Here is a 21,536-nt window from a genome sequence, read left to right on the forward strand (position 1 = left end):
CCCAGGCACCCCCCGGAGACAGGCTCCTGGCCCTTCAGGAACCCACCAAGCATTTGCTCAAGACAATTCCGAATGAAGTCCAGCACCCGGCCGCTGCCATTAAATATGAACGTCCTCCCCAAATCCCCCAAACAAACAAAATATTGGGACTTGGAGTAGAATCCTTTGAAAACAAAGTCGTCAGAACTCTGGTTCAGCTGTGAGACAGAATTCCAAACAGTAAGTTAAGGCAATGAGGTGTGGGATTTTCTGCAGGCTGACTCTGTGTGTTACTGCTCAGCTCACCCTGGAGAGGCAGCGGGGCCAGGCCTGGACACCAAATCTATTGAGGTCACGCCAAGTCAGGCTGTACAGCATGAGCCCCTGGTAGTGTCTTACTGAAAGGTTCTCTGAAAGGGATTTCTAGAGTTCAGATCTTTGGCTCGGCTTCAAAGAGTCCCAGAGCCGACTTTTCCGTGACGTACTTGCAGGCCAGTATGTGTCAAGTGCGTCATTAGAGACCAAGCGGAGAACAGGATGCTGGGCAGGGATGCTGCAGCGAAGCCTGGGCATTCGCTAACCAAGGAATGCCAGACTGGGGGACCAGTCTGTCCCAGGTCATGGCTCAGAGCCAGGCATCCTCCCATCCTGCTCCCAGCCACCTAGGACAGAGCCAGCCATGGCAGCAGACATCTGTCCTCCTCCTGTCAGTGGGCCCTTGGCTACACAAGCGTGTGGGTGAAGCCTTACTCAGATCGTGACCCCTCAGGCCTAACTCCAGGAGAAACATCTCTCAAAGGCCACATTTGCAAAAGTGGCATTGGTGGCCCTGCCAGGGAAGAATGGGGGGTCTCCTGGTGTTAGGAGCTGGGTTTCTTGGCAGGATGAACCCCCAGGTTCTCTGCACACAAGACCCACAGGATGGGGAGGGGGGGCTGTCTGTATGTCGGCAAGCATGGAATGCAAAGCCACAACCCCCAGCAGCTCAGCTGTCACCAGTGACCAGGGAAGTGTGGGGGTCGAAAGGCCGTCGTCAGCCACATGCCTCCCTCAGCCAGGACTTGTACACCGCGTGTCCTCACCTGCCCCGATTTCTGAAGGTCTCTCCCCCCGAGAGCTTGCCGAGGCATGGGAGGCAAGTACAGCTGGGGTTCACTCATCGTAACCCAGGGTCCACTCAGAAGGACAGGAGCCTTCCCTGTGGCCATTGGCTGACCTCATGGGGCCATCTGGAGCACGGAATCTGGCATCAACCCTCCACAGAAAGTTTGCCTAAGGCTCAAAACAAATGTTTTTCCCCAGTGAGCAACTAGACTTTTCTTATAAGCATCTTAGTGTGGTTTTAAGAAGCGTGCAATTTGGAGATTAGGAAGAAGTTTGCTAACATGATGAGTTATTAATAAAAGTAACCTCAGGACAAAATCTTTTTTTTAAAGATTTTATTTATTTATTTGACAGACAGAGATCACAAGTAGGCAGAGCGGCAGGCAGAGAGAGAGGAGGAAGCAGGCTCCCCGCTGAGCAGAGAGCCGGACGCAGGGCTCTATCCAGGACCCTGGGATCATGACCTGAACCAAAGGCAGAGGCTTTAACCCACTGAGCCACCCAGGTGCCCCACCTCAGGACAAAATCTTACCTCTCGAATCGTTTTTAAAAAATAATAAATCTGTAGGGACATGGATTCAGAGGTGAAATTAGAGTATGCAATCACGTGGGTCTTGTTACTATTCAGTTTAGAGCAAGGGGATTTCAGATTCAGCCCTGGTATCCCCTGAGGCCGGGGACACTGAGACTCTTGTTCCTGGGAGGGACTCTCGACCACTAAAGAACTTACTACATTCAAGACTGTGCTCTAAGCAGTCAACACAAACGAATGCATTTTATTCTCTAAAAACGCTATGCAGCAATACTGTTATCCACTCATTTTATGGATCAAGATGCTGAGGCAGAGAGAACTTACCCAGTGTCACACAGTAGTCACAGGCCATTCGGGGATTTGAACCCAGAGAATGCGTCTCCCTGGCCCAGGCTTTGAAGCGCTATGCTACACTCCCTCCCCCTGGCTTGCTCGCATTTTCCAGCCCAAGCCTGACAGATGTGAGTATACTTATGGGAGAAGATGAAAATGAGACTTCTACTAAAATCTGGGATAAATGTCACTAAACCCAAGAGGACTTGGAAGCAGAATTCTATTTCCAATTGAATGTGGGTAGGGAATGGGGTGGGTTTGGGGTGGTGGGCGAGGAGACTCAATGCAACTCTCCCTGTAACTCAGAGTATGGTCCCTGGGCCCACAACATCAGCATCACCTGGAAACTTGTTAGAAATAAATTCTCAAGCTTCATCCCAGACCTGCTGCTGAATGAGAAGCCACACGTTAACAGGATTCATAGGTGCCGAAAGTCTGAGGATTGGTCGAATTGTTTCATTTCCTCACCACCTGGACCAGGAGGCTCTGGCTGTTCCAGACATATGTGGAAGTCACGTGGCCCTCTGACGAGGCTACCCATGAACTGTTATTTCGTCACAGTGTCCCATAGTCATCCTAGAGCCCTGGATCTGCCTTCAAACCGGTCTCCCACCTTTGGAGCAAAGTTAGTGGGAAGTACTCAAAAGCCTACCTTGCCCCAGCTTCCTACCTATCCCCTGAACCCCCCACCCCCCACCCAGCCCCCTTGTCCCTTTTAGCCCCCCCAAAGCTCCACTCAAGCTGCAATTTTAGATTGACCTGTCTCCTCTAGAAGCATTCAAGCCCTGGTCTTCCATTCTCAGTCTCAACATTGTAAGGGGCCTCAACTACCAGCTAGACCATTTCTCAGAGCTCCTTTATAGCATCTCCACATGTGGTCATCCAACCTAGGCTCAAAATGTGCCCTGTTGAAGAAAACATATCAGCTGGGACAAACTAGTTATTTCTATATTTTCGTTTTCTTTCCCCCAAGTGGAGAGTCAATTCTTATTCACCTTCTAGGTTTCATAGAGCATCTTTAACAGGGCAGGAGACAATCAGTCTATCTTTCTGAATGGAGTTACACAGCAGAACTAAGGTGTCTACAGAAGAGATATCCAGAAACAGAGCACGATAAAGCCCCATGAAGGATAAAGTCAGAAGTCCCTCCGCTGGAGGGCCCTGGCTACCCTGCCAGGAGTAAATGATCAAAAACCCAAACTCCCCTCGCACTCCCACCTGCAGTCCTCACAGCAACCCATAGTCTTCCTAGCTCTTCTAGAATTGCTTTGATAGCTTCTGGTTATAGAATTAAATAAACATGATCTTTCACACGACTAGTTATTTGTTCCTACCTTATATTGTTCTGATTGTGCAGTTTTGGGTTTTGGCTTTGAGGTTTTAAATATACAGTGTCTGCTGCCACCTCGTGGTAATTACTAGCAACTGCAGGCCATGAAATAGATAATAAACCTGCGAAGTCCAACATTTCTTAGATTCCTGGGTAAAAGCATGAGTCCGTATTAAGATTCCCAGAAAACTGAATTTCCCAAAAAAAGAAAAATGCTTAATCTGTCACTTAACATTCTGAGCTGAGCAAATAATGTGGTCACAATTAAGAACTGCAGCTGGATTCAGGCTAAACAGCCCATCCCAGTATTTAATCATTCTGAGACATTAGCTCATTACTGAACTTCTCTAAAATTTAATTTGCTCATAAGTGAAATATGGATGTGGATGCTACCATCTCTCCAGTGCTATTGTGAAGAACCAACAAGGTAATGCGTGTAAGTGCCTGAAACAATGCCTGACCCTTTGTGCTAAGCCCTTGACCCCACTTCAGCAATGATGAAGATAAGGAGGATGCAAATCAGTTATTGTCAATTCTATGTCAGTTCCAAAACGATGATACTAGAATGACCAGATTCCCAGCCTAATCTCCAAAAACAGTGATTTAATTGGTCCTGGAGTGTGGGGAAATAGGCAGATAGTTGGCTGCCAGCATGTTGGGATGTCTTAAATTTCCCCAGGTGATTGTAATGAAAACCCTGCCATAAATGGCAAACAGAAAGCCATGTGTTCATTAGCAGGTCATTGCACCAACCCATGGGCGGGGTTTACGGAATGTATGCTGTGGACAGGGTATAAGTAGGGCATGAGAAAGAACAGCATCATCCCTGCTCCCTTTATCACAATCCACATGGGAGGATAAAGTGGCAGAGGGCAGGTGGTATCATGAACAGCTCTAAGATAGGGCCTGGGAAGGAGAGTTCATAGCTTGTCAGTCTCACAGCTGCTCCCTAAGGCAAAGCCCCAGAGAAAAAGGAGAGCAGTGCAGAGACCGTGGACAAGAAGGTTTGGTTACAGGGCTCTCGTATAAAGAAGGGGGGATAATGACAAGAACTGAGCTGTCCACTTCCCACTGCCTTGCCACCACCAGCACCACACACACGAACAGAGGGAACAATTTAACTGATATGCAACCTGTAGGCCCAGCCCAACAGCCCAGTAGGACCAGTGTTTATTCAGCAGTGCAATCAACTCTGATTATTTGCTTAATAGGAATATGATCAATGAGCCGCTATAACTCATTTTTTTATTCTTTAATTTACTTTTAAAGACTCGAGATTTTTTTAGCCTCCTTGCCATCTTACACTGATATTGTTTAGGTAATGAAAAACCTTTGCTTAGATTTTAGTAGGATTAGCAGTGGTAATAGCTGCAGTCTTGTGGGCTGAGTCTGTGCAGGCCGGGTACTGGGAGAAGCTCCACCGTAGATCAGCGCATGCCCTCCCCCCAGGGGCTCCCTTCCAGTCACAGGTGTTCACGTACGTACATAGGTTCTCCCTTTTTATAAAGACATCATGAGAGTCAACAGAAAGAAAACAAGGTTGATATTTTTAAATACCCATGACACAGCAAGTTTAAAAAAATCAAGTGGCATAGGGGTGCCTGGGTGGCTCAGTGGGTTAAAGCCTCTGCCTTCCGCTCAGGTCATGATCTCAGGGTCCTGGGATCGAGCCCCACATCGGGCTCTCTGCTCCGCAGGGAGCCTGCTTCCTCCTCTCTCTCTGCCTACTTCTCTGCCTAGTTGTGATTTCTCTCTGTCAAATAAATAAAATATTTTTAAAAAATCAAGTGGCACAATAATAGTAACTATGCCATCAATTTACCTTTTTTAAACTAAATGCTTGTCTGTTATACCTGTTTATAAGTATGTAAAATTCAGACGGATACTGCTCAATCATGGCTCCCTCTAGGAAGAGGGGGAAAACTAGGAGAGATCACAAAGAAGGCGAAAACAAGCCTTCCCTTGTACCATATGTATTACTCTAGGTAAGGCCTGAATTTTTGCAATGAACATATATGGGTTTTAGCTTCTTTTTTTTAATGTTAGGAAGAGAAGTCAGGAGGCTAATAAAGGAAATGATATGTTGCCTGCATCTAAGTATGTGATAAGCGTGACCATACAGGTTTCATTGCCCTGTGTATGTGTAGGGTGTGCATGTACATAACGTGTGTGTGTATATGAAGTACACTCGGTGTGTACAAGTATGTGAATTGTGGCGTGTGCAGACACGAACATATACATAGCGTATACGTACATAGTATAAGTACACACGCATAAAATTACTTTTGGCTTATGTGTTACTAAATTCTATGAAAACGGAAAATGTTATATTGAAATGGCAGATTTACCTTGGAACCTCCTAAGACGCTTCACATACAGAAGGTACTTGCTGACATTTTCCCAAAGTTGAGATGATCCAGTGTTTTACTTTGTCTTTATCCTCTTCCACAGAAACAGCATATACATAAACATCTTCTGTAACTGGGGACTCCTCAACCAGAGCATATTCTGATCTGAAAAGTGTTTGGGGGAAAAATAATGAATCTGGTATTTTATTTACTAGGCCACATGATGTCCTCTAGGTAGACTTAGCCAAAGTCTGAACTCTAAAGCCTCACACAATATTATTTCCACAAAATCGTGGTGTCTGATTTGGCAACAACTCTTTGTTTTACGTCTATAGCTAGCTTCTTCTAAATTAAATTTGCATGCAACTTTTAAAAGTTGTATAAGAAGAGAATTGCTGTGCCGTGGCCAGTGGCACACTAATTTAAATAATATTCGATACAACATAATTCCAACAGGACAGGGAATTGCCATAATCCTTATTGAATTATATACATTAAGTGGGTAAACTTCATAGCATGTACATGATCTCACTAAACCTGCTCAAAAAGTTTCTTTTTAAGTTCTTCTTTCAAGGGGAGCAATTTACAATCTCCATACACAAAGAACAGGTGTTTTCCTGACTGACGGCTTCTTTATTTCTAGGAATACCTGGAGGGAACCACCAGATCCCAGGGCCAGGAAGGAATCGGGTCACAGGGTGCTACCGGGGAGTCTGGCCTGGGACTCTTAATCACAGGGCCGGAAAATCACAGCTTTTCCTAAGCTGTACAAACTCTTTGCTCTTCCCGCAGGAGGACTACAACCAGCTGAGGCCGCTCTCCTACCCCAACACTGATGTGTTTTTGATCTGCTTCTCTGTCGTGAATCCTGCCTCTTACCACAACGTCCAGGAAGAGTGGGTCCCAGAGCTGAAGGACTGCATGCCTCACGTGCCTTATGTCCTCATAGGGACCCAGGTTAGAGACAGTGATGGCGGGCAGGTGGGCGGGGCAGGAGGGCCGCAAAAAAGGAAAGACCCTTTAGGTGTCTCTTGGACATCTTATTTTGCAACATGAGAGAAGAGTGTCTCAGACGTTATCAATCTGATAAACAGCCATTCTTAAGATCTGCATAATTAGGGGTGCCTAGGTGGCTCAGTGGGTTAAAGCCTCTGCCTTTGGCTCGGGTTATGATCCCAGGGTTCTGGGATGGAGCCCTGCATCAGGCTCTCTGCTCCGCAGAGAGCCTGCTTCCTCCTCTCTCTCTCTCTGCCTGCCTCTCTGCCTACTTGTGACTTCTCTCTGTCAAACAAATAAATTGTATATATATATATATAAAAGATCTGCGTAATTATTTAGCCCATGGTGGAGAAAACGACGGAGCTATTTAATATGAAGCAGGAGGTTTTGAGGTGGTCTTTCAAAATTAATGTCTCTGCTTTTTAGTTTTAAATAATGAAGTACGGGGGCGCCTGGGTGGCTCAGTGGGTTAAAGCCTCTGCCTTTGGCTCAGGTCATGATCCCAGGGTCCTGGGATGGAGACCAGCACGGGGCTCTGCTCAGCGGGAAGTCTGCTTCCCCCCCCTCAACCCCTGCCTGCCTCTCTGCCTACTTGTGATCTCTCTCTCTCTGTGTCAAATACATAAATAATCTTTTTAAAAATAAATAAATAACGAAGTACGTTTTGAAACAGATGCCCTCTTCCAGCCTTGAGAGGGAGGAAGGAGATGGGAATGTCAATCACACTGCCTAATATTTTTTATATCTGAAATCTACAGTTGTTTGAAAGTCACAAAACAGATGAATGTCAAAATGACCCCAGCAGTCAGAATGGGCACATTATGAGAGGAACTCCTTAACACCACTGGAGAAGGAAGACAGAATTTCTCTCTTCCCTGTTCCCCTTTAAACCTCTTGATCTTCCGGAGCTTAGAAAAGAAGTGAAAAACAGGTGTACCAGATAAATAAATATGTGATTGTCAAAGGCTTTGAACTGTTTTGAAAGCTAATAAAGTTCTATAATTTGAATTTCCAACAGTAAGCCAACTGCACAAATGTTTTAGAGATTGTTCCTACTTTTTATAGTTTTGAAAGGATTGTGTTCTTCGCTATGCTAAAACCTGAATTACTATCCAAAGACACAGAAACATAATAATGCTGACGGGTTTTACTGTTTTCTGTTTCACATGCTCCTGCTTTCTATTTCTCATTTTCTATTCTGTTCAACAAAGAGAAATGTTTAAAAATAATAAAAGTACTTCCTAGAGAAGATATGGCCAGATAATAACACATCCAAAAATCAGAGTATAGTTAGTGCTTCAACCCTGAAAGATAACTGTTTATTTTTTTAAGATTTCATTTATTTATTTGACAAAGAGAGACAGCGAGAGAGAGGGAACACAAGCAGGGGGAGTGGGAGAGGGAGAAGAAGGCTTCCTGCTGAGCAGGGAGCCTGATAGGGGGTTCAGTCCCAGGACTCAGCTCATGACCAGAGCTGAAGGCACACTTAATGACTGAGCCACCCTGGCACCCCAAGATAATTGTTTAAATACAATCTTTTACCTTAACTCCAGATGATAATGTTTGGCCATATTGATGGAGCCTGATCCCTGCTGCCAAAATATTGATGGGCATTAACATCTTTGTGCAATTTGAGCCGATTTTATAATTGGTGGGCACTACATTGAACAACCGAGACTAGAAAAGAAAAAAACCCACAAATTAGTGAAGCTGAACGATGTGCTTATAAATGGAGCTCTACTAGATGAATATATTGGTTTTTCTTTAAAATTCAAGCCCACATTTACCATTCATGTATGCATAGGTTTGCACACAGTGAGATTTTTAAAACAACTGAAATATTTAATTATCAAATCTAATCCAAACATACACTCCATTTTCAAAGCAGTTCTGCCTTTGAAAAGATTAACGCTTATTCCTTGAGCAGACCCTTTGGGAATTCCTCTTTGGGATGCGCCTTCAGAACCTGCAGTGACATTCATTAGAAGATCCTCACAGGAGGCAAATCTTGATCCCAGTGCGGGTGAAGACAAAGATGGATTCAGAGCCAGGAAATAGACTATTAAGAAATGAGTAATATAATTGGGGATCAAATGAGGCATCACCGTAAGGTAATAAGACTGATCAATCACGGTGCACCTCCTAGAAGTGGGATCTAAAAATAAACAGGGAATTTCAAAGATGCCTGAGACAACTATGGGATTATTGGTGTAAGTCCTCAGCTCCCTGAGGGACTTGCTTTTGAAGAAGAAAGCACATGGAAAACCTGATGTTTACGTTTACAAAGAAAACACTTTAGTTTTTCAGATGTAACATGGGCATGTGTGTGTGCCTCCTTAACGAAAACTGAGCGAATTCATAGATCTTGGGGGAGTAGGGGGACAGGGAATCTCTACCATACCACGGTTTAAAAATCACAGTTAAAATCTCAGGTTAGATCTAAAAAAAAAAAGTGAATTTATCATGTGTTTTTTTTTTTTGTGGTTTTTTTTTTTCCCCAGATTGATCTCCGCGATGACCCCAAAACCTTGGCCCGTTTGCTGTATATGAAAGAGAAACCTCTCACTTACGAGCATGGTGTGAAGCTTGCAAAAGCGGTACAGTCCGATTTGAGTTCCATTTTAAGTGTATGCTGAGAGAAGAACTAGGTGTATGATTTGGGATGGGTGAGCGACGTAGGCTCTTGCTTTGAAGTTCAGTCTGCTTCCTGCTGTCCCCTCTGTTGTAGGTGGATTGGAAGGGACCAAATGGTTAACCCAAATGGTTAGCATTCTTCCCAGCCTGTCTCTTGTTAAGAAAGAAACCTGGTGGGGCATCTGGGTGGCTCAGAGAGTTGAGCCTCTGCCTTCGGCTTGGATCATGATCTCAGGGTCCTGGGATCAAGCCCCGCATTGGGCTCCCTGCTCAGCAGGGAGCCTGCTTCCCCCCTCTCTCTGATTGCTTCTCTGCCTACTTGTGATCTCTTTCTCTCTGTCAAATAAATAAATAAAATCTTAAAAAAAAAAAAAAAAGAAAGAAAGAAACCTCGTGAATTTAAACCACTGAAGTACTTACCATTTGATTTAACAACCTTTGGCATATCCAATTGCTGTAGTGAGTGTGAGTAAAGGGAGTTATTAGATATATATATATTTGACAACTCACTGCTTATTATCAATGTAATTCATTGAAATGACCCCATAAAAGGCATTTTGTGATTTCCTTAGGAAAACCTTAGATGAGCATCTGGTAGGGTTATATTTGTTCACCGTCTAATGAACAGCCACTTGGAGAGCCTGGATTATATTCCAAACAGCATCTAAAAGTAACATAGACCAGCAGGTAACCAAGGGGCTGCTGACAGATGATAGCAACCAGCTCACAGCTGGAACTTTTCTCACCGACGTGTCTTCGTTCTTGAGAGTTTCATGTGAATGGTGATTCCGACGGGGAAATTATGTAGACCAAATCTTTGTCTCCCAGTTACTACCAAAATGTGTGCAAAAGCAGACACTAAAATGGACACAAGAAAAGAAGGAACAGGAGGCTTTTAAATCATATTTCCATAACCTGAGTCTACCTCCTCATTGAATTAGTCATAAACCCAGAGACCTGGGCCAGAGGTTTCAGAAATCACTCCTTTTCTAAAATAACTAAAGCTTTGGGCGTACCTGGGTGGCTCAGTCTGTTGAACATCTGACTCTTGGTTCCAGCTCAGGTCATAGTATCTCCTGGTCCTGAGATCGAGCCCCGAGTTGAGCTCTAAGCTCATCAGGGAGTCTGTTTGAGATTCTCTCTGTACCCCTATCCAACACTCAGGCTCATGCTCTCTCAAATAAATAAATAAATAAATAAATAAATAAATAAAATCGAGTGATTTACAGCTTCTAAAGTAACTAACCCTGCAAAATGCATGCCCTGGGCAGAGAAGGAGTCACCCTTTTAAACGGATCAAGAAGAATATTACCTACAAATCCTTTGTGAACAAAAATGTACGCATTTCTCTTCTTAAAATGTTCTTATAGGCACCAAGACTAAGCGATACACTCAAATAGAAATGAATTAAATAGAAATATGTTTTTACGGATGCAATACATGAGAATGTCTCACACGTACTTGAGACAACACTTCCTACTTCTGTGAATATCATGTCAGAACTACCAGTATGAGCCATTCATCGAGTTCTTACAATATTACACACTTTACAGGCTCTGTCTCATTTCAGCCTCTCAGTAACCCTCTTTAGCTGATAACGTGCATCTCATCTTGCAGGTGAGGAAACAGTCTTAGGGAGATGAACATGTTAGATTCACACAGCTGAAAATCACGGAAGCAACTTTAATCCAGATCTGTGTGTGTCACCCCTGTGCACCTGACCATGGTCAGGTGTAAACGGTCTCCTCCAACCATTTATTTTGCCTTCTGTAAAATGGGTACATGTCTATGTATGCCAATTTTCTACCTCCTCCTCGCACATTCAGTTTACCTTGCCTTGCTAAGGCACACAGACATATAGCTCCTCAGACAACTGTGTGTGAGTCCAGTGTGCAATTTTTATAATAACGAGGTCCCCCCCACCCCAGAGAATCAGCTGGTATGTTTTGCAGGAGCTGGTCTCTGTGTCCCTTGCTTCTGTCCTATATCCACCATCATGCTGTCAGCGCCCTGGCTTGACTTCTCATTTAGGAAGTTGTTTTTCCCCTCTGAAAAGAAGTCACTCCAAAGCCTCCCATCTCGTTTCATACTTATTTTAAGAACAATGGCTGAGTTCACCACTTTATTGCCTTTTGCCAGTTTCTCCTAGCAACTGCTCTCGGATATGGAAAGAATCATGTTTAGCTTACGAAATCCAATTTAGAAGAAATCCAAGCAAGAGTTTAACTTGTTTCATCACAATACATGTAATTATAGAGATGCTTTAAGTTTCTCTGCTCCCTGACTTTCCTGTCAAGTAGTTTATAATAACAGCTAGCATCTATGGAGTGTTTGCTGTGTGCTAGGCTTTATGCCAAGAGCTTTGCATGCCTTGTCTTAATTAATCCCCACAGCAACCCCCTGAGGTGTGTGTATTATTAGTTCCACTTTCTTAAAGGAAACTGAGGCTCAGGGAGGAGACGGTCACACTGCTAGAAAGGGGCAGAGCTGGGATATGAAACTGCTTTAACCACCATCCTCTTCTGCTTCCCTCCTATATTCTGAAAAGAAACCATTAGATTTGGGGCTTCTTTTTAATATACTGAAGCCCCGAATTTTATTTAATTTTTTATTAATTATTTTTATTAACATATAATGTACTATTTTCCCCAGGGGTACAGAAGCCCTGTATTTTAATGTGCATATTCTCCCCCATAGTTTAAATGCCTTGTGAGTTCCAATTTTTCGTATTCAATTCCTTTTGTTCAGTACTTTCCAACTTCCAAAGCATTTTTCATCTATCATCTCTTTTTAGTCTCAAAGGGCTTTTTATTTTTAAAGGATATTTTCATATCATGCATATTACAATTCTTCACACTTATCAAAAGTCAACCACATTTACGTAAATATGTCATATCAATTGATGATAAATATTCATTGTTATCCCTCTACTTGTTTTATCCTCCCTCTTCTTGTCCTTATTGCGTTTCTTAATCTCCAGGCAACTTTCCTCATTTGCGCATGTCCACACTACTATTGGGTTTACTTGTCAATAATTAACTGAATACCTAGCATGTGCCAGACACCTTGCTACACTTTAACCCAAAGATGATAATTCTTCGTGCATTCTCTTTCCCAATTCCACTTGACACAACCTAAACCTGAATTTCTAAGTCCAGACTTCCTAAGTAATGGGTATTTCTTGACAAAACATTTTTTTTAAAGATTTTATTTATTTATTTGACAGAGAGAGAGAGATCACAAGTAGGCAGAGAGGCAAGCGGAGAAATGGGGGGGAGGCAGGCTCCCTGCTGAGCAGAGAGCAGGATGTGGGGCTCAATCCCAGGACCCTGAGATCATGACCTGAGCTGAAGGCAGCAGCTTAATCCATGAGTCACCCAGGCACCCCATCTTGACAAAACATTTATCCTTGTGTCAGCCTCTGGCCTCTTTTTGCCCTCTCTCGCGATCTTGGTCACCCTGTGCCTTTCTTACTGTTGTTCTCACTCTTCATCTTGATACCTGTTTCCTGCTGGCTGTGGAACAGGTTTGCACCAGTGGGTTGACGGCAGCAAAACTATTGTAGAAATCCTGTCATCAGTGTTCAATCATATTTTTTTAAGGTTTCATTTTTTGTTTGTTTTTTTTATTTATTTATTTATTTACTTATCTGAGAGAGAAAGAGAGAGAGCGGGGAGGGAGAGGGAGAGAGAATCTGAAGCAGACTCCACACTGAGCGTAGAGCCCGACACAAGGCTCAGTCCCATGACTGTGAGATCATGACCTGAGCCAAAACCAAGAATCAGATGCTTAACTGACTGCACCATCTGGGCGTTCCTCAATGTTCAGTCATCTTAATCAACCGGAGTCTTCAGTACCCACCTACTGAGGTGCTTAGGAGGCTCAGTTGGTCAAGTGTCTGCCTTTGGCTCAGGTCATGATTCCTGGATTGAGCCCTGCATCGGGCTCCCTGCTCAGCAAGGAGTCTTCTTCCCCCTCTATTCCCCCCCACCAGCTCATGCTCTTTCTCTGTTAAATAAATAAACAAAATCTTTAATAATAACAATAATAATAATAATACCCAGCTACTGACAGTAAAGTCACCATATCCCTCCTTGTTTTGTGTGCCGGTCATTGTTTCTTTTTCTCATGGTCATTGAAAATTGTTTACTTCACTGCTGGGGTCTGGGTTACCAAAATGAAGCCCTTTCCCTCACGAGGCCCATAGGCCAGAAAAGGAGGGTGACCAGCAAACCAAAGCCTGTCCCCTGAATGTTTAGTACTGAGGTAGCAGAGAGGAGGGAGTGATGGACACATTCAGGGAAGGAGGATTCCAAGACAGTGTCTCAGGGCAGGTGACATCCGAGCCAGGCTTGAAGGATAAGGACACATTTGTCAAGTAGACAAAGGTGGGGACTAGGGACAAAAAAATTCCAAATAGAGACACCAGTACACGTAAAAGTATCCTTTCAAGCATAGGGAGAACATTGGCAAGTGAGGAACCAAACATCACCCACAAATGCTTTCATCCGTCCACACGTGTATTTTTAATGTAATTTAGTGGCCAACACTGAACAATAGAAAGTTTTCATGAAGATACATATTTCTGGCTTCTAAAAAAAAAAAAATCAGAACATTTGGCAGCCCTAGGCCAGCATTTCCTCATCAACTGCAATCCTTCAACAGCCTTTTCGAAAAGGTACTTGCCCTTCAGTTTGCCACGACCCCCCCCACTCCATCTTACCTACACTCGAGCGGCGCACTCACATCATCTAGCCACCCCTGAGCTGGCAACCGCTGCTTCATACTCTTACAAAAAGTCAACTGCAAATCCATCCAGCCTAGAAACAGTTTTCCTCTTGGAGCAATTCGTTAGGATGAAATTTACCACACAAGCTGTTGGATTCCTTTTCCTTTTCTGGCTTTCAAGTTGCCTGTACCTTTCGTAATTCTTAAATAAGAGAGAAAAAACTTCTGGTCATTCACTCGTTGCTGAGATACCAGCTTCCCCTGTTTATTCCACTTATATTTTCTCTTCTCTCCGTTTATCGGAAATGCCTTACTCTTTCGTCCCATCCTCTCTCGTCACCCTCACTACATCCAAAACAATGTCTCCATTTGTCTGTTCCTTTTACCCTTTCAGCCACATTTCTTTTCATTCGCTGGAGGCTGCCCCACAGAGTGGTTAAGACAAGTTCAAACCTCTGACATTGTTTTAGTTGTGTGCCCTTCTGGACGTGACCTCTTCTCTCTGGCATCCGTTCACTGACCTGAAATGAGGATGGTGACAGGCTTACCTTGCCAAGTCCTTACAAGGATTAAGTGACCCAAAGAAAGGTGACAAGCTATAGTTGTCATTAAATTCATGTGCCTCTCAGAGGCTTCTATGCTGGGAAGACCTCTTTGCCTTCATTCCTTCCAGTGACACTCTATTTTATTCCATAACTTGTCCCACCTCCACAACGACAACCTGGAAGATGTAGGAGGTTTTCTTTCATCCGATTGGTCACTGTGGATTCTGTTTGTCTGTTTGTTTGTTCCTTTAATTTCTTCTTGTCAGACTCTTGTATGTTCTCTACATGTCTGATAAATTTCCCAGCTTTGGGGTGATACATTTCAGCCATTATAAAGCTATGAGAAAAGTATTCCCTCAGTGTACATTCCTCAATCTCTTTTTTTTTTCCCCTGGAAAATAACTCATTTTGGCAAAGCATGTCACAGATTGCTAACATGTGTATCTAAACAAGCATACACAAATCCTGCTCTCATATAGAATGTTCCAAATACTTGGCTGTGTAGGTCATTCTGCTCCAAGAGGCAGAGGAAGCTGTAAGGAAAGCCATGTTTCCTTGAGACCATTTTCCATTTCACAACGTTGAGGTCATTAATGAGGCGGTTTCTTTTTAGCAATGTCTATAACGTCTGTGCCTTTTCCCTGAACCAGGGTGAAGTCTTCTCTCTGACCCAGAGCACTTGATAGATGGTTAACAAAATACTCACCTCGGGGGTGCCTGGGTGGCTCAGATGGTTAAGCGTCTGCCTTTGGTTCAGGTCATGATCTCTCGGTCCTGGGATTGAGTCCCACATCAGGCTCCCAGCTCAGCAGGGAGTCTGCATCTGCCTCGCCCTCTTTGCTTGTACTGTTTGTCTCTGTCTCTGCATCTCTCTCAAATGAATTTAAAAAAAAAAATCTTCAAAATACCTCATAATTGGGTTCTCTCTCACACACCTATTTCCCAAATCATGCCCAAAATCTCTTTGCTATTTTACCTGGAACTATCAGTCCGAAACAGTGTTATATTAACTTAGTTACACAGTAATGCCTTGATCCACTGTTTCATTATCTTCAGAAATATCTGCATAGGGACAGACGCACTTGGGCTCCTCCTCCGCCTTCAGAAGGCAAGGCCTGCTGGGCTATTAGGAGCACCCAGGAGGGAGGATGACTCACTAGCCCTGCCCATCTTGCAGGATCTGAAGGCCCAGAGCCCCACCTGAACTGAGCCTTCGAGAATCAAGTGAGGCTTGTGAGCTTAGTGGGGAGGCATTCCAGACGAAGGGCCCCTCAGCACTCTCTGGGTATTTTTTCAGCATGACAGAGAAGAGCTCGCACGTTACAAGCAGTCCTTCAGTCCACAATTCACGAGAGTGGTGTGCTTTTCACATGTTCGTAGCAAGCATTGGCCACAATCCCAAAATGTAATCGATGCCATTTCATGACATTATTAGGAAAATGGTCTCTATTTTTATCTCTTTTTTGCATCCATCTGTTTTTAATGATTTTAAAAAGCTATTTTGGGAGGGAGGGGTTGTTGCAGAGGTAGAGTTTAGTGATTCATCAGTTGCATATAAAAAAGCCATTTTTTTAACCCAAAGGCCAAACCGTGGTTAAAATGAAACCATAAGAGCAGTTTTTAATATCCAACATCTCTTCTGTGGGCGTTTTCCTTTAGCTCATACGGTATTTCTTCTTTATAGGGGAGGAAAAAAAATGCATACTATCTGACCCAACCAGAAAAACTTTATTTCGTGCTTAACTTTTTTTTTTAACGATTTATTTATTTATTTGACAGACAGAGATCACAAGCAGGCAGAGAGGCACCAGAAAGGGAGGAGGAAGCAGGCCTCCTGTTGAGCAGAGCACCCGACGTGGGGCTGGATCCCAGGACCCTGGGATCACGACCTGAGCCGAAGGCAGAGGCTTTAACCCACTGAGCCAGGAGCCCCTCATGCTTAACTTTTGATCAGCTTTTTTTTTTTTTTTTAAGATTTTATGTATTTATTCATTTGAGAGAGAAAAATCAAAGAGCACAAGCAGGGGGAGGGCAGAGAGAGGGAGAAGCCCATGTGGGGCTTGATCTTAGGGTGACACTTAACCACTGGCAGACACTTAACCAACGGAGCCACCCAGTGCCCCTTGACCAGCTCCCTGTGGAGTTGAATGATAAGGGCAACCATCATGGAACAAAGAACACATGCCAAGAGACCGAGATTCTGGTCTAGTTCCACTGTCTGGTTAGGTGCCCTTCAACAAATCATTTTACTTTCTGGGGCTTTTCCCCCTCTATCCTTAGCTCTACTACAAATTCCTTTAGTTCATGCTCTGCAAACTGGCTGTTTGCTGCCAAACAAATCACACATTAGTGTCTTGGTTGGCCCACAAAGTACTTTTTAAATTGGTAACTAAAAATCCAAAAGTCCAACTGTACAAAGATGGCCAACCATGAACCATGACAATGACTGTCCAGAGCTGGCTAAGACTGACAGCTCGGGGGGGGGGGGGGTGCAGGGGCAGGGAGAGGGCTGTTCAGGTTCCCCACGGTTTCCACCTGTCCCTCCAGGCTGGCACCTTGCCCTGCTTTCCTCATTAACAGAAGCTACTGGAATAGGCATGTGATTCTGCTACCCTGCTCTAGTCATGGATCTGCTGTGACTTCCAAGGGCTCACCATCCAACCACTCTTTTGTGAATGTGCTTTGATTCTTCAGTTATTCTCATAATGTGAAGTATATAATAAAAGCATTTGTCCAGATGTCCCTAATATTAAAAGGCCCGCATCATATCATTAGCTAATGCCAAGCTTATGAGCAATTAAAACCCTGAGTCTCCCTCACGCAATCTCATGAGTTTGCCTGCCAAACATGGTCTGTTCTGGCTTGCTATTTTTTAAAGAGAAGCTCTAGTTCTGGACTGAATTCCTATGCTTCTCAAAGGGATTTTTGTGATTATCAAATATACCACAGTATGAAATCATCAAAAGCTTTGAAATAAAGTCTGAAGCAAGAACAAAATATTATCATTTAAGGGGCACCTGGGTGGCTCAGTGGGTTAAGCCACTGCCTTCAGCTCAGGTCATGATCTCAGGGTCCTGGGATCGAGTCCCGCATCGAGCTCTCTGCTCAGCGGGGAGCCTGCTTACCTCTCTCTCTCTCTCTCTCTCTCTGCCTGCCTCTCTGCCTACTTGTGGTCTCTCTCTGTCAAATAAATAAATAAAATCTTTAAATATATATATATATTATCATTTAAGTACGCATAGAACGTATACTAACATGGAGGGTGTCTCCATCAGTAAATGTATTTCATTATTTTTATTTTACATGTTTCGTGTTTTTCAACTCCTTAGAAATACGCCTTTTAAAGTATGTCAAAACAAAATAATAATACCAATTGGATATTACCTTGGTGAGAGAGACTTCATCTGAAGTGCATTTTGGGGAGGGCACCTGGGTGGCTCAGTGAGTTAAGCCTCTGCATTCAACTCAGGTCATGATCTCAGGGTCCTGGGGTTGAGCCCCGCATTGGGCTCTCTGCTCATCGGGGAGCTTGCTTCCCCCGCTCTCTCTGCCTGCTTGTGCTCTCTCTCTGTCAAATAAATAAATAAAGTCTTTTTTAAGAAAAGTGCATTTTAGGGGCGCCTGGGTGGCTCAGTGGTTTAAGCTGCTGCCTTCGGCTCAGGTCATGATCTCAGGGTCCTGGGATTGAGTCCCACATCGGGCTCTCTGCTCAGCAGGGAGCCTGCTTCCCTCTCACTCTCTCTCTCTCTGCCTCTCTGCCTACTTATGACTCTCTCTGTCAAATAAATAAATAAAATCTTAAAAAAAAAAAAAGAAAGAAAAGTGCATTTTAGGAATGCCTGGGTCCCTGCTCGGCAGGAAGCCTACTTCTCCCTCTCCCACTCCCCCTGCTTGTGTTCCCTCTCCGTGAAATAAATAAATAAATAGTCTTGGGGGAGAAAAGGTACATTTTGGTGAAGAACGATCCATCAAACCTCATCATCCACTCCCTTTCTATATGGTTTACCAACCAAGCTGACACTCTGCCTTCCTGCATACAGAAGGAGACACATTTCACTGGTACCAGATTTACACATTCTGCACGCATATGAAAGGGTGCTAAAAACAACATCATGTAGCCCTGTTGTTCACAAAGTATATTTAAACCATATCACTGCTTTTGAATCCTCTCTCAAGTTTTACATTTGTTATGTTCTTATATTAGGAATGAGTGGCAATGGCTCACTTTCAGAACTTACTGGTTAACCAAAAACAATCCACAACCATTTATTGCTAATAACAGAAAGTAAAAAAAATATGAAAATTAGGATAGTAGTACAAATGGAAATGCAAAAGAAAAAAAAAAAATCCAAACCAACCCCAGGGCTATTTGCAGGACAAGCCGAGGCAGCCCTTGGCTGAGCAGGGTCTGATCCCACTCCGCTCTTCTCTTTTCTTTCCCTCTCACACCTTTCTCTCTCTCCCTTTTGTGTTGAAGATCGGAGCACAGTGCTACTTGGAATGTTCGGCCCTAACTCAGAAAGGTCTCAAAGCGGTTTTTGATGAAGCGATTCTCACCATTTTCCACCCCAAGAAAAAAAAGAAACGCTGCTCTGAGTGTCACAGCTGCTGTTCAATTATCTGAGGCTGCTGGGGGACCGGCCTCCACCCCACCTAAAGGGGACGGTAGCACTGACCTCTGAGACCAAGCTCAAGCCACGAAGGAAGGCGCGACCAGAGAGGAAGTCCCTTTGCATGGAGCCTTGCTCCTCTGCCCCAGGAGCCCCCAGCAAGCACAGCACACCAACTGCCACGTCCCCCCTCTCAACCCGAAGCGTCCACATTGCACACTCCATGAAAACGCTGAGCCCGCCTGGATGTCGGCCAGGGCCACTGCTGACCATGTTGCAAATGAAGGCAAAGACCATGTTGCATTTTGCATCTTTCCTCCATGAACGTGAAGCTGATGAGAGGAAATCATCACCAAGATACCAGAAGAGGAACTCAGTTCCTGTATTGGTGGCCTTACCCCGTGTCTTCTACAAAACCCAGGAACACTATACTAACCTTGTTCTCTGAATCTGTTGTTAAACCTATGTGTCTTGCATTTATTTGTATTATTTTTTAAAATGTACTAATTTATCAATTTACTCAGGCCTTACAAATCCATACCAAATTAGCCTAAAGACAAAGTTTTTTATATTCATTTCCATTTTCAGCCTGTTCCTACCAAAGCTATTAGGACCAATGCGTACCTCTGAATGCCTGACTTTAAGAAAAAAACAAGAAAATGTTACAACTTTTGGAAATTTACAAAGATTTTTGAACCTGGTTGAAGGAAAAACACCACCTGAATTGTCATGGATCCCCATTTTTGCCAAAGATTCACCCTGGAAATGCTTTTGCTGATGGGTAGCCTTATTTTTTTCCCCCATATTTATATTGTCATGGCAAATTACAAATGAACTGTGTTTGAGAAAGTAGTATTTCTGCTTTTTAATCAAACTGATTGGGGGAGAATATGGCAGACCTAGGTTTTAAAATATTCTTTATTCAGCAAAGTGAATTTTCTGCTCCCTCCCTTCCCGGGTGCCTGCCCTTTTCCTCCCTTAATTTCACTTTCTCCCTTGCCCAATAATAACCTGATCTAAAAGAAAGCTCTGGCCATGGGGCATGGAAAAGTAAATGTTTAAAAGTCCCCAAAGGTTAAGCAAAGTGCTTCCATATTTCCACTTGCATCAACCCGAAGGGCTTCTCAGCTTGGTTCACGTCCACTCCCCGTTCCGTTTAAATGACATTTTCCAAGTACAGCTGGTACTAATATATTGCCTCCCCCTACTTCCTACACTCATTGTCCCAAATGTGTATTTAGGGGATGGATCTGAGGGTACCAAGTTCTGAATCTGTTTATCCCCTGCTTCCAAAATGCTGTGCTCTGTAGAATAGGACTCTCCGTCTTTGAAAGTAAAAGCTCCCAGTAAGGAATGATGTGTGCTTTCTATATGCCTCTTCCAAATAGCCAGGGATTCTTGCATCACAGAGTGAATTATTTCCTAGCTTTTAATTAGAGACGATAAAGTCTCCTAATTAGTCTTATTTGCTTGCAATTACCCTGGAAACACCCAGGTAGGCACTTTACTTTTGATTTCAATTGCATAAGCAAAGTGTCTCTTGCAGCATCAAATGACACCAACTTTAGCATAACAATTTCCAGATTCCACTCCTTCTGTTGGAAAAATCCAGTCTTTTTCTAGTCCCTTCTGCTCCCGGATGTAGCCCCATATAAAAGAAACATATGATATGGGTCTTCTCTGTTAACGCCGCCCATGACATCCCCTCAGTTTTTGGGTTTTGTTTGTTTGTTTAGAATTTCTGAAATGAGTTTTCCCCTTATTCCACATCGCAAGTCCTATTTCCCTGCTCTACCATCTAGCTGCTAAACGTTTTCTTAAACACATACATACAGGCACGCATACACACAGAGACACACCCCCCCAAACTAAAAGAAAACGGGAGTTTTGTGAGCCAAAGCTTGACATTTAGAGAAAACTAGGACTTTCTTCCTCTGTAAATGGAAATCAACCGTGCATAAACAGTAACTTTACAGAGGTTATGGATTCCTTTTTTACAAACAATAATGAGCATTTAGCCCTGTAATAAATGAAATGCTGTTAGCCAGTTTTGTTGCATTATTGCATGGTTATATCTTACTAAAGGGCCATTCCTCACTTCTCATTGATGTTGATGAAAGAGTCAGTGCTGTATGTTTGTTCCACCAAGGAGAACTTTCCAGACACATGCATCTAAGAAGCAAATAACTCCCCAGGTCATGACCTCCCTACTGGACCATGGGAATTAATGAGTTCACAGTGAGAAAATCACTCTCCCACCTAGAACCAGAATCTGCAGACAGTCTTTTAGTGTCTGGGTGGAGAGGCTCCTAAAGGTCATAGAAGCTCATTATTAAATAATGAAGAACGACATAAATGAGTTAATATCATTCCACCGAATTAACCATGTGTTGC

General features: G+C 43.6%; 1 protein-coding gene across 1 annotated transcript in view; it reads left to right on the forward strand.

The window, feature by feature from the left end:
* RHOJ (ras homolog family member J) overlaps positions 1-21,185 on the forward strand; it is an 82,632-nt gene extending 61,447 nt beyond the window's left edge. The window contains exons 3-5 of the mRNA XM_046009923.1: positions 6,419-6,583; positions 9,127-9,222; positions 19,010-21,185. Of these exons, the coding sequence (XP_045865879.1) occupies positions 6,419-6,583; positions 9,127-9,222; positions 19,010-19,156 (408 nt within the window). The 3' untranslated portion in view covers positions 19,157-21,185. The remainder of the gene's footprint in view (positions 1-6,418; positions 6,584-9,126; positions 9,223-19,009) is intronic.
* Positions 21,186-21,536: the final 351 nt, after the last annotated feature.

The sequence above is a fragment of the Meles meles genome, chromosome 6 (assembly GCF_922984935.1).
Source record: "Meles meles chromosome 6, mMelMel3.1 paternal haplotype, whole genome shotgun sequence".
Lineage (NCBI taxonomy): Eukaryota > Metazoa > Chordata > Mammalia > Carnivora > Mustelidae > Meles > Meles meles.